This window comes from Puntigrus tetrazona, unplaced genomic scaffold (genome assembly GCF_018831695.1).
Source record: "Puntigrus tetrazona isolate hp1 unplaced genomic scaffold, ASM1883169v1 S000000716, whole genome shotgun sequence".
Taxonomy (NCBI): Eukaryota; Metazoa; Chordata; class Actinopteri; order Cypriniformes; family Cyprinidae; genus Puntigrus; species Puntigrus tetrazona.
Window position 1 is genome coordinate 325634 of NW_025048328.1, and position 15558 is coordinate 341191.

The window sequence follows — 15558 nt, forward strand, 5'->3', positions numbered from 1 at the left end:
GTCAGTGGTTAAGGCTGTTGTAGCTGTTTGTTTCGTGGTCAATCGTCAGCCATTAGTTAGCTATTGGTGTGTGGGCTGATGCTCTTATGAAAACGCGTGTTGTGGCAGCCGGCTACACTTGACCACGGAGTTGACCAAAGTTGATGACATAAACGTAATTAGAGATCTATGATGTTTGTTGTTGTTTGATGCTTTGATGCTGAAGCGTAAATAAGAGAAAAGATAAATGATGACTGAAAAGTTGTATAGAAAAAAAAAAAAAAAAAAAAAAAAAGAAGTACACAATAACAACACAGTTAGGTTTCTTTTGCCTAATAATAAAAACTGTTTCTAAACACTGGCAGCTAACTGACATGCGCTTATCGGACTTACCAACAGGGCAAAAACTCCATTTCTGCTTTCAATCCTCTTGAAGCGTCTGCTCCTTTCTGTGTCTGTAACACACCGTAAAACCAAAGCAAATGCTGCAGGCTGCTTCTCACGTGAGACTCTCAGCGAGAACTACTCTGACTTTTCCTATATTAGAAACTATAAAACTTTATACAGAAACATGAGAGACAAATACAAATGAAATCATGCGCTTAAATGAAACACATTGCTGGTACTGAATGGAAAACATGGGTAAATATGACCGACGGGTAACGGCACGACGGCATCGTGAACAACACCGGGCCAGACTTCGAGGCTCACCTCTCGATACATGACCGCCTCGAGGCTCGACTTGCGCACTTGCGGAATAATCATGGGAAATAACAGCGATTTTTTAAACATTTGTTGCACGCCGTTGTCATTTCGAAATATAAACCGAAGGAAAATTTAGATTATTTTGTTACTTTGACTGCACCAGTCCGCGATCAATGATCCGCTGCTTGATCTCTTTGATGTGCATGGGCCGCCCAGCTTCTTCAAGAACAATCTTAAACAATCAGAAAAGTCATTGATCTGATCACAAAAAATGCATGCGATATAACAACAGCGTTATTTTGAGGGAGCTCTTCACCTGAGCAGCATCGAGCCAAGTGAGATTCCGGTTTTCTGCTGCTACCTCACTGGGGGTCTCGCTGAAAAAAGCAGCAGTATATATATATATATAATATATATATATATATATATATATATATATATTATATAAATGTGCAATCATACAGTTCAACGATTACGCCACTTGTGAAAAAACAGAAGTGCATTTAATTCTATTAAATGTGCACTTGTAATGAAGAAAACTAATATAGGCTTTAAAACAACTTGAAAGTGACTGTGTTGACAATTTAAGGTTTTGTGCAGATTCTCTGTTTTAATAATCTTTTTGGCATTCTTTAAAAGAATTACACTGATTTTAATGTGCTGACGTACTACAGCACGTGTCAATCACTGATTATAATGTGAATATCATTTTTTGCTGTGGTATTTTGACATTAGATTTACATTTACTTCACAAAACCATTACAAATGTGTGACTGCAAAATATAAATACATAAAAGTGCATTATTTCTGAGTATTCCCAGCCTTTAACTTGTACATGATGTATGGGGAAAGCTAACTATTTTTGTTTGATATTGATGATATTCCACTCAAATGCAATTATTCGGTGATATAACCGTACCACCGACTGATTTCTACATTTTTGTGACGGGTATTAACAAAAAAGCTAATCAGCTATCTTTGTGTGATAAATTCATATCTGCAGTGGCACCACCGTGATATTTTTCTATTTCATTATTTTACCACAGAAAGTTACGTTTTATGGGACTGTAATACGTGTAATGGTAGAACGTGGCCAAAAACACCAAGGGACTTTCCTTTTGGATGTTTTCAGCTTTCCTGGCGCCTATACTAAAGAAGTGAAAGTTATTTTTTCATGATTAGGTTTTTATCCTCTGCCCAACAAACTCACGCATCTAGACTCTCGGCGGCTCCAGTCAGGCTGCTCATGCTGTCCAGCGCCGGAAACAGCGAATAACTGCCCTGTCCATCCGCTTCCATCTCGGACTCAAAGTTCAGGGAATCCATCGCTGTCCGACCAGTGGTTTGTAGGTCGATAGCTACGCCGGGAAACAAATAACACACAGCTAGCAAAAATTGCGCTAAGCTAAAAAAGAGGACAACGCACAAACCAGCAGGAAAGCAGGACGCAGGGCGATGCGAGTTCACCTGTGTGCTCACGCGATATTTGAGTGTGCATTCATACTCTACAGAAAATAAAAATGCACCTTCAATGCAATCTTGAATACGCTGACATGTTTATAAAGCACTTTTCCTCAGAGCTCATAGGAACCACCGATCGATTCGCAGTTTATGTTTCGGGGGACACGTTTAAGGAGCGCACGTTTTTCAATAGTGTCAAATCTTCAGCGCCATCTCTTGGATATTTACTTAAAATGTCTATCCCTGTTTGCAGAGGATAGTGGATATGAGGTAGGGACGTGGATATTATTGTAAGGATAATGCCATGTGCTATGGAAAATGTTGAAAAATCGTCTTATGAATGGGGTTTTAAATTTTATATTAAATAGTTAGAAGTTAAAGGCATACAATTTGTAGGCGTGTGATAAAGTTACATGGTTAAGATGTAGGAGAAGATCCTGCAAAAATTCATTTGCTTAGAAATCTTTACATAATCTTTTTTTTATTTTTGAAAGAATTAAAAATGTATCCTCATACTATTCATCCTCAATAGAAAAAGCAAGCAAGAAAAACTACTTAAATATGTAATGATTTTAATTTGTAGTTAAACTGATGTAAAAATATTTCTGTCTAATAAATTCTCTGTTTTAATTATTTTTTTCTGTAAATGTTCTGGTGCCATTGCTACATTGTTGATATATTTTAAATATTGTATACAAAGTGTTGTGCTTTTAATGACACCTCTGTTTGTATGCATAATAATAAAAAAAGTTTACTGAATGTATGTTTTTCATGAAAGTAAAGAGAGCTGTGATCGAGTGCAAGCTATATAAACTAAATAAAATCTAATACAATACAAAAAGTACACTATTTAAATATAAATCACATAGTAAAACACATTCCTGTAGTAAAACGCATTGCTGTTGCCAATTTGAAACAAACCCAATAAAGTCTTTGAAAGAGTCTACTCTCAAACAATCACAGAAACAGAATTTGCAACAGAGTGTGAGGTTGTTGTTTTTTTAGCACTTAGTGTTACTCAAGGTTAAAAATGCATAACAGCATACAGGACAGAAACTTGAAAGCACTTCATATCATATCATATATAATTCTTGTGGCCCCTTCGTCCCTAGATATAAAGTACAAATGACCCTGAATATCATTTATCGTTTTATATTTAGGTGTTTGCTCATCTGCAATACATCTATGGGACGTTTCCTTTTAGACCTGAAGATGTTTTTAGACAGCAGATGCTTGCAGACGTACCATCTGGGCAGCTATTTTCCTTTACCTTGAGATAAAGTCCTATATTGCCTTTGGTCATGTACAATTTCCTCCAGGCCCAAATTCTAAGACAATCAATAACATAAGTGGAACAGAAAGGAATTTTTCTTCCACTTTTTACACATAATGGTTAGCAGCATCAGAAGAAAAAAAAAAAAATCCAATGTTACAGAAAGTGTCCTGGTTCTGTGTGTGACTACTGTGTGGGAAGTTATACGATCATTCAAAATGTTACGTTTATTCAGAATCCTGTGGTTAGAGGTTTTTGTTCATCCTGGTGCTCCCCAGCAGAATGCTGCAGAATTTATGCCAGGAAATTAGTCAGCATTGATCTGTGCAAGACCTTTTCAGACATGTGGAAGATATTTTGTATTTCTCAGCTGTGCTAAAGGACTTGTCCTAACTTGTCCTGCCAAACCAAACAGTACATTGCCTAGTCAGGATGTTGTAAATGATTCAAGGAGGTTGAAAGAGGTTTTTTAAACCTTGTCTATCACACCTGATTCCACTCATCTGTATCAAAAATCGCCCCCTATGCCCTTGATTAAGACACTTTTTGGGGGGGGGTAGCCATTTTAAATGTCATCCGAAACCATAGCGGATACAGCCCTGAATTGGGTTGTGCAAAATGTGCAGAGCAGAGCCTTAAAACTAGACACGCTAACCTTAAGAATGGTGGCAATCAACAAATGTTAAAAAGATGAGCTTTTTACATTACAGTACAAATAAACGTCTGTATGATTTTAACTGTCTTATTGTGTCTCTTGCATTGTACTTTGTTTTATGCATGCTTTTTGAGTAAATTTGAGTTAATTCCACCTACATTGTGTCTCCCATGTGTGTTTGTAATTTACTCAAAGTACCCCCAATATTTCCAACCTCCAATTTCAAAGTTGAAAATCAGCCTTTCTCATTGATCAAGCGCACGCTGAGAGACATGACACTTTCTTGACTTTAAAGAGTACATGCACAGATCTGCCCTGCTCATCTGCTAAATCTTCTTTTTGCTGCCCATGTGGAGTGACTCATGGACAGGCCACAACATATACATCTGTGACTCTTGGTCACAAAGAGCCAGACTAATACTACTGGAGTAAGACCTCCCTCAACCCTTGAATTTACCATCACGAAAATTCCTTCAAAATGTCTCTCTCTCACCTGCTCACTTGGGAGAGAGTACTCTCTCAACCACAAATGAGTCAATGAGTTTCCGTATTGTACTTCCACACCTGGAATAACACCAAAAAAAATAACACCTTAATACTTCCACAAAGGACATTTTCACAAGTCAGTAAAGGGTACATGCGATGGTCACCACATTTAATTTTATTGTTCATGGTAATATGACCCAGGGTGGTGAGTATTCACATTTTAATTTAAAGATAGATATGAAGATAGAGCTCAAATTAAAAATTTTTGTAATGCATTTCGTATAAAATGCTTAACAGTAGGTGTGACTATCTGTAGGGTTTAAAGAAGAGACAGCAAGACTTACACACACACAGAATTGCAATGGTCCCACTTCATATTAAGTGGCCTTGACTACTCCGTGTTCATATTGTATTACAAAACACTTACTGCTATCGAGGTTAAATACAGGTAAGATTAGGTGGTATGGGTAGGTTTAGGGTGGTTTAAGGTATGAGGGATGGGTCAACAGTGTTTCATGATAATATTTCAGTTATTACCCAGCTTACACACATCTTCTGTTTCACTAGTCATTAGAAGAGACTCTTTTACCAGTTTTATATCTTTCCATGTTCTTGTGTGTTCCATGTTGTTCATCTTTTATTCGATTACAACTCATGTTTGATTTCGCCCTCCACCTCTGCCTGGATTCATTTGTGATACAGACAGGTTGATATATTGAAAAACCCAGTTAAAACATTTGTCTTTGCTATTCAGACAGTCAGGTTTACAGTCAGGGTTGTTGTTCATTTACTGTATATAATGACTTATGTATTATGTCATGCTGTACCCATTTTTATCTCAATTTAACTAAAGGCCCCATAAAAGGAAAGTACATTAAAAGGTACAGCAGTTACATTTGTGATCCGAGGCTTTCATAAACCTTTTCTGTGGGAATGCAACTAGAAGGTATTATACATAGTACAATAGGAACCTCTTAGAACTAATTTACACTGTTCAAAAGAATAGTGTTTAATTGTATTACATTTGCATTTGAAGTCTACTTAAAAGTATGTCTTTAATGAAAAATAACTGCCTACTAAAGCATGTAGTGATTAGTATTTTACCTGTACTATAGGAGCCATGTAAGCGTTCATTTGATGTCATGTGACCATGGAAAACTTGAGAGGGTCATTGATTATGTGATGATTAAAGCACCTGTCATCCGTTCTTTTATATTACAAAACAGCTCATATTTGATTACAGAAGTATTTAATTATTTTAGTTTGTCCTTCAATCTCGTCAGAAGATTTAGCAGTGCACTTTTGGCATACTTGGAGTTACAGTAGTTATTATGTCAGCCACAGACCACAAACCATACATGCCTTGACTTGTATTTTGTTTATCCTTTTAAAATGTTGATGCAATCTTTTCCAGAAATCCACTGGCAAAATATACGTGGGGAGTTCATGGGTCAAGCCAGACAACAAACGTACTTTATGTCGATCTCTTCCATTTCTCAGTTTAGTAGAGCTGGAAGGTGTTGAACCTTACGCTCCACTTCCTTGTAGTACTTGTCTGAGAGCCCAGCTGCCCTGCGGTCAAAAGCAAAAAAAAGTGTTCAAGATTATAAGATTGACGTGACCGTTGCATGACCGCAGTAAAAACCTCTCTCTGGGTATGAGTGAGCAATGCACCTATCAACTATCCAAAAGTTTCTTTTTCCACCCTCCCACAATATTAAATGTCTTTGGAATTAAAAAGCACACTCTTCTTTTCTAGCACATGCTTTCTGTTTATCTTGGAAAGCATGCTGGAAATCACAGATTGAAATACTAAATGTAACTTCTTTACACGAAGCAGTTCAAGCAGTGGTTAAAACATTATGACCCATTTTGACATTAAAAGGTATTCTGGCTATTTGAAATGTTATTACTTGCAAGCCCATTGCAAACAGCCCCGAATGCAATGGAATTTCTTGCAGCTACTGTAATGAAATTCATGTATTTTAAAATATGTATATATAAATGTAAGAACATACTTGAGTTCCCTCAGCTTCTTTTCTTTAATCTCGTCCAGGCGTGCTCTGCGGTTGCGTGCCTCTTCTTCCAGCCGCTCACCCTCTCGGAACAGCTCTCTGCGCTGGGTGACGGCCTGCACCTCTCTCTCCCGTACCTGCTGCCTCACTGCTTCGGCGTGCCTTTGGATTTTTTGATGCTGTTGCTCCTCTTTTTCTCGTTCTTTCTCAATGAGCTCCTGCTGTGCCCTGGAAAAGCAGTATACAGCATGCAATCATTAATGCTATCTTTGTTCATTATGCTCTTTCTTTTTTAGTTTAAGGGAACTCATTTTAATTTATTAATACAATTACATCATATACGCATTATTTCAATCAACCAGTCACTTTTATTTATATAGAGCTTTTAACAATACAGATTGTATCAAAGCACTGAACAGTCATGTTTTATCGCAGATACAAGATTTATGACTTGGGAGCAGGGAGATAGAGGAGTATGCTGTCGATGGTTGATAAGAAAGTTCCGGACAGAGACTTTGCTGCTGCCAGCAGACTAGGTTTTGCGAGTTAATCAAAGCGGATTGTGGTTACATACATCTTTCAAAACCATTTTAAACATTAAAGCTGTGAGTGATGCAAAATAAAATAAAACCATAAGCTTACTAGGCTGTCCAAGGCTGGTACTAAGTGGAAATTAATCTGTATGCAAGCAAAGTCTGCGGTCGCAAATCAAAGCTAACAACTGTGGTTACAAAAATCTTCACTTTAAAAGGTTCAGGAGCTATAAATACAAAAAAATGTTGATTAGGCTGTCTAATAAGTGGAAAATAGCCTAATCTACGCGCAAATTTTCTTTTGTGGCTCAATGGCTTCCTTATGCACAGAAGTATTACAGCTATCGATTTTTTTAACAAAACAGGCCTACTCAAATGTCTCTAACGTGTTGCCTCAACAAGTTTTTCATTGTGACTCTTGACTCTCAATCTTGAGGAGATATGCCTTGAAGCTCACGTGAAGTGAAGAAGAGGTGGAATTACGATACTTAGACACTTAAAGTGTCCTTTAGATTGCTTAATAATTTGTAAAAATGACAGACCCATGTGGGTCTGACAAACAGCATAATTGATAACTGAATTCATAATTGATAATTGACATGTAGATATCTGACAGCAGATATTTAGAAAATAAACATTATATTTAGAATATGAATATTTAATATATAACCATACATTTTTTCTGAAATATATATACAATGTGTGTGTGTGTGTATATATATATATATATATATATATATATATATATATATATATATACACACACACACACACACATAATAAATAATAAATATACATTGTCAACAAAAACGTATTTTGATTGTGACTAATCGCTTGACAGCACTAATTAATATAGTGCACTTCTTAGCCCCTTTTCTTTATTAGTCTAAACTTTTTCCTTTGTTCTACTCTTTGTGACAAAAAACCCCCAAGTGCAACTTTTTTAAAGAGATAACAGAATGAAAACAGCATTGTTAGGTTTATGTCCATGTGTTTCTTTTTTACTGACACAGACTATGGCCGTGCTAATATTGTGATGGCGTTTGTACCTTAGGACCCTCTCGAACTCTGCTCTCTCTCGCCCAGCTTCAATGGACAGCATGTGCTCCTTGTGAGTGACCTGCTCCAGACGAGCAGCCTTCAGCTTCTCTTCCACTTCCAGCTTTCTCCGAGTCTGTTCTTTTTCTTTTCTTCTCCATTCCCTTGCAGCCGCTTCTTGGTTCCTCCGTGCCCTGATCTCATCCTGACAGTTGAAAGAAAAAACTCATTTATTTGAATCCAGAATACAAATTTCTCTGCCCCCAACATGATCAGCCAACAAAGAAGCTTCATGCTTTATTAAATTTGTCGTGTTACTGTATTACACCATCATGGGCATACAAGAGGATACTTTTTATTATAAGCTTTTTTAATGAAGGATGTAAGATTTTACCTGCTCAGCTTTATGGTCTCTGTCCCTTTCTTGAAGAGCTCTCAGTCGTGCCACTTCTTTCTCTTTGTCTTTCTTGATTCGTATCTGCTCAGCTTCATATTCTGCCTCACGTTCCTGGAGTTCATCAAATAAATGGAAAAAAAAGTTATTTTGTATAAGGTAACCAAATGCATAAAAACAGGGCATATTCTTCACAGTCGATTAAATCTATTAAAGTAATTTAGCTGCCACTTTAACTATAAGAGCTGCTCTTTCTCAGTTAAGACTCTTTCTCTTAAGACCTAACATCACTAGCTGCATTTCTATCCATTTTATGTGCATAGCAAGCAAATGACAGGAAGCAAATGTCTTGTAATTTAGCTCAAAATAAATGTAACACCTCATATTTCTCAGCTTTTGGTGAATTTAATTACTAAAATTTCTTTATCCAACACTGTAATTAGGTATGTTTTTGTTAAAGTACCCCTTTTATACCCCCTTTTCTTCAAATACAAATTTTATATTCCAATATTTCTCTAAAGACGAAGTTAAGTTAACATTTTTCCAGTGACAACAAAAGTAAAGGAAGTCTATGGAGTATGTCCTATTAAAAAATTTTGATGACAATTTGGTTTTATTGCTAACAGCTGTTCCTTTTGTATTGATCAAATTGAAACTACAAATCAATTTTTTGGTTGTAAATTTGCCTTTTGGGAAGATTTGCATACTGGTTCTTTTTATGTAGTTGAAACTGAAACACTGGTCAATTTAAAATTGGAGGTTTCATGGCTAAATGTCAGCAGCCTGGTGGCCAATCTTTATTGATTGCTAATCAAACTGTTACACTCTGCTCTTACTGGTGAAATGTGCAGAGTAATAGCACAGTTTTGCTTAAAATAATGCAATGCACACAACATTATGGGTGACATATCAGAGGGCAAATTGTTGGTGCACGTCTTGCTGGCGCATCTGTGACCCAGACAGCAAGTCTTTCTGATGTATCAACAGCCACAGTATGTAGGGTAATGTCAGCATACCACCAAGAAGGATGAACCACATCCAACAAGTGACTTTGGACTTCAGAGGAAGCGGTCACAAACGGATGTCCGGTGCTAATCCAGATTGGATCAAAAAAAACCAAAAACAAAACCACAGCTGCCCAACTCACTGTTATCACAATTAAATGTGCACCTCAACTCTCGTTTCCACCAAAACTGTCCATCGGGAGCTCCACAGGGTCAGTATACAGGGCTGGGCTGCTATTGCCAAACCTTTTGTAACTCGTGCCAGTAACAAATGCCAGTTTCAACAGTGCCAGGGTGAAGCCCCACAGTGTGGAGAAGCCCAGAGTGGAGCATGGGGGTAGATCAGTATCTGTCATTCCCAAGATGAACTGATGCTGTATTGGCCACAAAAGGAGACACTACACCACACTAGTGAATTATTGTGGTTTCTGTTTCATTGCTCAACCCCTGTGTGTTCTTACTTCAAAGAATGCCTTTAATTCTCTAATTTGATAGAAAATCTTAAACTTGATGAAAACCCCTATTTTTTTCCACCCTCTTCTTTACGTTTATCAAGCTTGGAAGAGCCATGATTAAAAAAAAAAAAAAAAAAAAGTTTGTATAAAAAGACAGTCATATACACCTGTCGTAATTTTCATTTTTTTTGTGCGAACTATTTCTTTAATTTGTGTACAATGTACCTGGTTGCGGCCTTACACACTTGCTGCTGCTCTAACCATAGCAAAACCACTTTTTAAAAATGGTACACTGATTGTGACTTTGTATGTTTACTAAAAATATGATCATGTATTTTAAGAAATTTCTTTCTATTCTAGCGATGCTGCTTCGAGTCTGCTGTGGAGCTTGACTGTGGAGTTTACGTTGGTAGAAAGTCTCGTACAGGACATTTGTCAGCACCCTTCTGAAACTTCAAATGAGAAAAAAAAAAAAAAAAAATTTTCTTTAAACTACACAAAAACCCTTGTCAGACCAACAACATTACCCCCACAAACACAGTTGTCTAAAAGAATTTCATTTTGAAATGTTCAAGCTTTGAGTTCCCAGCATGCATTGCAGCATTAATAAATTATGCAGTTACTGCTAATTTCATTTAAACTTGTTGTTTTTCTTAGTTTTTGTTGTACTGTGATGTAAAACCACTCATGTCCATTTTCTGGAAATCTCAGTCTTGTAAGTTGTCTTAGAAAGACAGTGGGTTGAGTAAACTCTTTTGTTTTTGTTTGTTTTGATTTTTTACAGTGAAGTCAGTAGGTTTACTCCACCACAAGTCAAAACACCACGTTAGGTGAAAACCACAGTTTGCTACTGGATTACTATATATACACACACACAGTGTAATTATATTCCCGATATGGACACTCAACAACCTCACACACAAATTATACATTCGAGTGTAAAACGTGTTTGCTTTGTGTTCCAAATTTATTTTTTCCATGTTTGTTATCTTTATTTCATATTTTATACATAGAACAGTATGTTGTTTGTTTTTTAAAGAAATTTATAATAAAAAAGTTGCAGTTGATGAAAGAAGCAATATAGGGGAAAAACATTTAAAGACTTTTCTTACCAATTTCTTACGTGTATACTCTACAGCTCGCAGATCTGCTAATCTCTCCTCTTCATTTTTCTGCTCTTTAGCGAGCAAATTCTCCTCATTTATCTTCTGAATCTCTTGAAGCAAATTCTTCTGCTCCTCCTGCTTTCTTTCAATGGCCTGCAATAAATTCCACACAAAGATGAACTCATACTCATCTATGCGAGTTTGTAGACATTATCATTTCAGCTGATCTAGATATTTATTGCATTAACCTTGAGCTCCTCCATCTGCATCCTCTCCATGTTTTCCAGCAATTGCTGACCCTCCTGTTCCTTCAACTCCTCCTGTAGCATTTTCTCCTCCAGACGCATCTGGATCTGATCCAGGATACACATCTTCCCACTTTAAAAACACCCACCCATCAACCACAGAGAATAGAGCATTATATTTAGAGTATACAGAATACAGATAGTGGACATCCGTACTCAATCCTTTGCTGCTTTTGTAGCTGTTCAATTTGTTCCTGGGTTTCTAAGGCCCGGCGACGCCCACTTCCATCATGGCATCCAGTCTTTTCTCCTCCTCCTGCCACTCTGCACGGTTCTGTTTCTTCTCCTGAATTTGTGCATCTCGGACAACATGGCACTGCACTTGCTGAATTAACTGCAAGAGTACAAAGGCAACGTTACAGTGTTAAGTGGGTCGTACACTGCATCTCAATTCCAAGGCTGTGTACTTCAGAGGTCGCATTTATTGGTCTTATAGGTCATTGAAAGGGTTCATAAACATGACTTGACAGTCTCGATGCGTGTGGCCAACAAATGCAACTTTTTAGAAGTCACAGCCTTCAAATAAGACACAGCTATGGTTTGCCTTTTGATTGCGGTCCTATATACCTCATTAAGCTTCTTGACTTCGTCCTCTTGTTCCATTCTTAGGGCGTTCGCCCGTTCCAACAGGTATTGAGCCCGGTCCCTTGCCTCTGCTTCAAGCTCACTAAGGTTCTGATTCTTTTGCCGAGACAGGTCCGCCTGACGCATCTGTGCTTTTCTCTGCTCTGCAGCATCCTGACAACAACTAGATGTACTTATCTTGAAGAAAACAGCCATGCTTGATGAAAAACGTTAGGGCCATACACACAGACAGTTTTTGGTATCCTTTTCATAACACATAATAGGCAAATTCAATTTTAATCCACAGTAACTCTTTCAAAACGTTACCGTAATCGAACTTCGCATACACATTTCTTCCCATTCAGTTTAATACATATGTTTATGATGTCAGGGTCATGTCCAAGTCAGTGCAAAAGAATAAAAGCGAAAGAGAATAAACTAAGCAAAGAAGTCAGGGGAAAAGTTTAAAAACAACATAAGGCAAATCACTCAGCTTTTGAAAGACTAACTTTAATTGTAAGAATTAATCTGTATTTGTTCATAGAATGAAAACTACCCAGTATTCATTATTTGACCCAAATACTACTGTTAGACCGACCACAAAAACCCCCAATACTTTAGATGAAAAAATGTGTAGTTTTATTTTTAATCATTTCACTTATTTTTGTTTTTTTGTGCTATTGTTTGCAATTTGTTTATTTGTTCTATTTAATATATATAGTGTCCATTTACTTTTCATTTTTAGCTAAAAAAATAAAAATTAAGTTTTATATTGTGCTAATTAAGTTGATTATCTAAATGAGCTCCACCTGAACTTTAATAAAAACATAACTATGTATTAACAAATAATTCTAGAAATTGTAAAAATAAAAATAAAAAAAGATCTTGGTTGTTCTAGCCCCTTAAATGACATGTAATAACGATTTTGTGTTTTTAAACAAATGAAATAATGTTAAAAAGGAATAACGTTACAAATTAAATGAAGCATGAGGTCACATTTATAAAGAATGATTACATGTGTTAAATGTGATCCATTTGGAGAATTGACCACTTACTTGGAAATAGATGGAGGAATTAAAATAAAGCAAAGCACCTCATGACAAAATGATCTGTAAGACCAATTCTGAATGGAGTATTTCCCGATAGCAAACTGTGGTAGGAATATTTTTAATAACTGTTGAACACAATATATTTTAAAATACCATATTTTAAATACGGTTTAGCCACAACATTAAAACCACTCGCATTCATTTGGGGTTTAAGCATATGATGACTCACCATTGCTTCTTCACGGGCTTGGCGTTGGGTCTGGAGTGCAGCTGCCTTCTCCTCCACACTAGGAACATGAGACTCTACCTTGATTCGCCTGAATTCAGCCAAAGACAGGATGACAGATTGCCCAGATGGGTCCTCTTTTGGGATTCTAGGTTGAACAATCAAACAATGAACTTAAAAATAGATCAAATAGTGACAACTCAAAACATGACAGACATAGATACAATTTTTCACTTACCTGCCAGTAGGCAACTTATGTTAACAAAAAGACATCAGTTTGACATTTAATATAAAAAGGTCAAATGTGCAAATCAAACTGACATCAAAAACTCATCTGATGCAAATCGCATGTCAAAAATATTGGCCACATATATATTCCACGTTCCTGAACACTGCTCAATATTGTTTTAATAACTGAATCAGTTGACACCAATACCAAGTAATATTAAACAGGGGTGTTTGAGTTTTTAAGTTGACTCTCATTCCCAACTCTGACATATCTCTTATCTCAGTGCAAAACCACTTGGACGGAAGTGTTTAAGATGAGTTTAAGACTTTAGAGCTGATGTTCTAAACTCTGACCCTTTAGGTCCACAATTTAGTCTCAATCCTAATCAAACACACCTGGGCAAGCTATTCAAGGTCTTCAGAATCTTTGGAAAGTTACAGGTAGGCGAGTTTGATCAAGGTTGGAGCTGGTGATTGGTGTGAGAGCATACATCTATGCTTGTGCCATGATTTTTATTCTTCCTCATTGAAGAGTGTTTTCATTGCTGTGTATGCTGACAAACATATAACTAGACTTCTTCAAGGCAGGCTATATTACAATAATAAAAATGATAACTAAAACATACAATAACGTACTTTTCTAATTTGTTACCAATTTTAAAAAACTATGTTTTGAACAGGTGTCTGAACAGGTAATGCAAATACCCGAGTAAGGACAACTGCATGTAACAACTTTGCAAAAACCCTTTGCTTCTTCTTGCCTGAGATCCCTGATGAGGTCTTTAGTGATGATGCGCACGGTCTCTAAATGTGGCTCTTCGGTGCAGGAGCAGAGCGCGTCCTCAGTCTCACGCTTCGCCTTCTGCGTCGTCTTTCATATCACCAGCAGAATGCTGAGACAAAAGACGTTTCAGTCTGCCTGTTTATTTTCATTCTGTGTCCAAGACAATATCCATTGTTTATTCAGTAGACGCATTTCTACCTGATTTGGTGTCCCAAAGAGGGTCTCGTCCACATGAGAGGTAAGGGCTCGTGTGCGATAAGCGCCGAGTGAAAGCACTGCTGCCCGACTGCTTTCCACATGAAGACGTGGCGCTTTGAGGCTGAAAAACATTAATGACTCCTTTATGATCTTAAGAACAACTAGTAAGAAGCTGTATGACTGAATTCTCATGAACGATGAGTCCCCATGTGACTGGTTTTACTAACCTTGAGGAGAACTATAGTAACAACAGTTAGTTCTAGCAGTTAAACAGTTGTTTTTTTTTTTATTCAAAAGCCATAAAATATGCTGCAGAAAATATACTGCGGTAGAAAAGAATGAATATTCAAATACAACATATGACGTAAGCAGAATCTAAACGCAGCATCACGGACCATTTTACACAGCAGTAGTTCATTCAACAAGTTTATATGACTTAAGCCTACATTTTAGAGACATTATTGACCGCTAACGTTATAGCAAAGTCACCTCGGAACAGTCTCGCATCTAAGAGCAACACACAGCGGTTTTTGAACGAATCAGGTGAGTCAATGATTGTGCAAACTGTCCACCATATTTTCCCAAAATAGCATAGATAATATAGATTTTTTTATTCACTCACTAAGACAGTGACTTGCCGCCACCTACTGGACGTTTGGTTTTATATTTAAAAGTATGATTGTTGTATTTATATATGTTAAGAAATTGAAACATTCTTATAGCGTTTACAATTTACAGTCTGAATGCATTTATGCAACCTCTTTAAACAGGAAAATATTTAGTCTACCTGTACGAAGGACAAGCACGCGTCAACTTCAACCCTGTATATTAAGTAAATAACAAGGCCAGAACATTTTATTACAAGGACAGCACTGGTTCACGACTGCAGGAAACTTTACCGCGATGGCTTTAGCAGTTCAAATAGGTGCTCGGTTCAAAACCCTGAACCAAAATGCAAATTGCAAAGCGAACAATTTTTTCTGACCATAATTTAGTTTTCTTTTTAAAAGCACTTACCATTTTGTTTGAGCTTTAGTGAAAAAGCTGGCAGACGTTATGACTGGGATATAAATACTGTTAAAAACGGTGTTTAGGAACCG

General features: G+C 36.9%; 1 protein-coding gene and 1 long non-coding RNA gene across 2 annotated transcripts; both read right to left on the minus strand.

The window, feature by feature from the left end:
- Positions 1 to 1038: 1038 nt before the first annotated feature.
- Positions 1039 to 2362, minus strand: LOC122335101. Its single transcript, XR_006248921.1, has 3 exons — positions 2152 to 2362; positions 1895 to 2042; positions 1039 to 1061 (listed from the first exon to the last, which is right to left on the minus strand). It is a non-coding gene; the product is annotated as an uncharacterized LOC122335101 (long non-coding RNA).
- Positions 2363 to 4716: 2354 nt separating this feature from the next.
- On the minus strand, positions 4717 to 14493 carry LOC122335099 (cilia- and flagella-associated protein 45-like). The gene is given in 13 exon segments (XM_043232864.1): positions 4717 to 6131; positions 6578 to 6802; positions 8157 to 8350; positions 8540 to 8653; positions 11111 to 11257; positions 11353 to 11482; positions 11566 to 11629; positions 11632 to 11743; positions 11977 to 12147; positions 13252 to 13396; positions 14238 to 14289; positions 14292 to 14347; positions 14459 to 14493. Coding segments are annotated over 13 exon segments (1521 nt in total). The 3' UTR covers positions 4717 to 6055.
- Positions 14494 to 15558: the final 1065 nt, after the last annotated feature.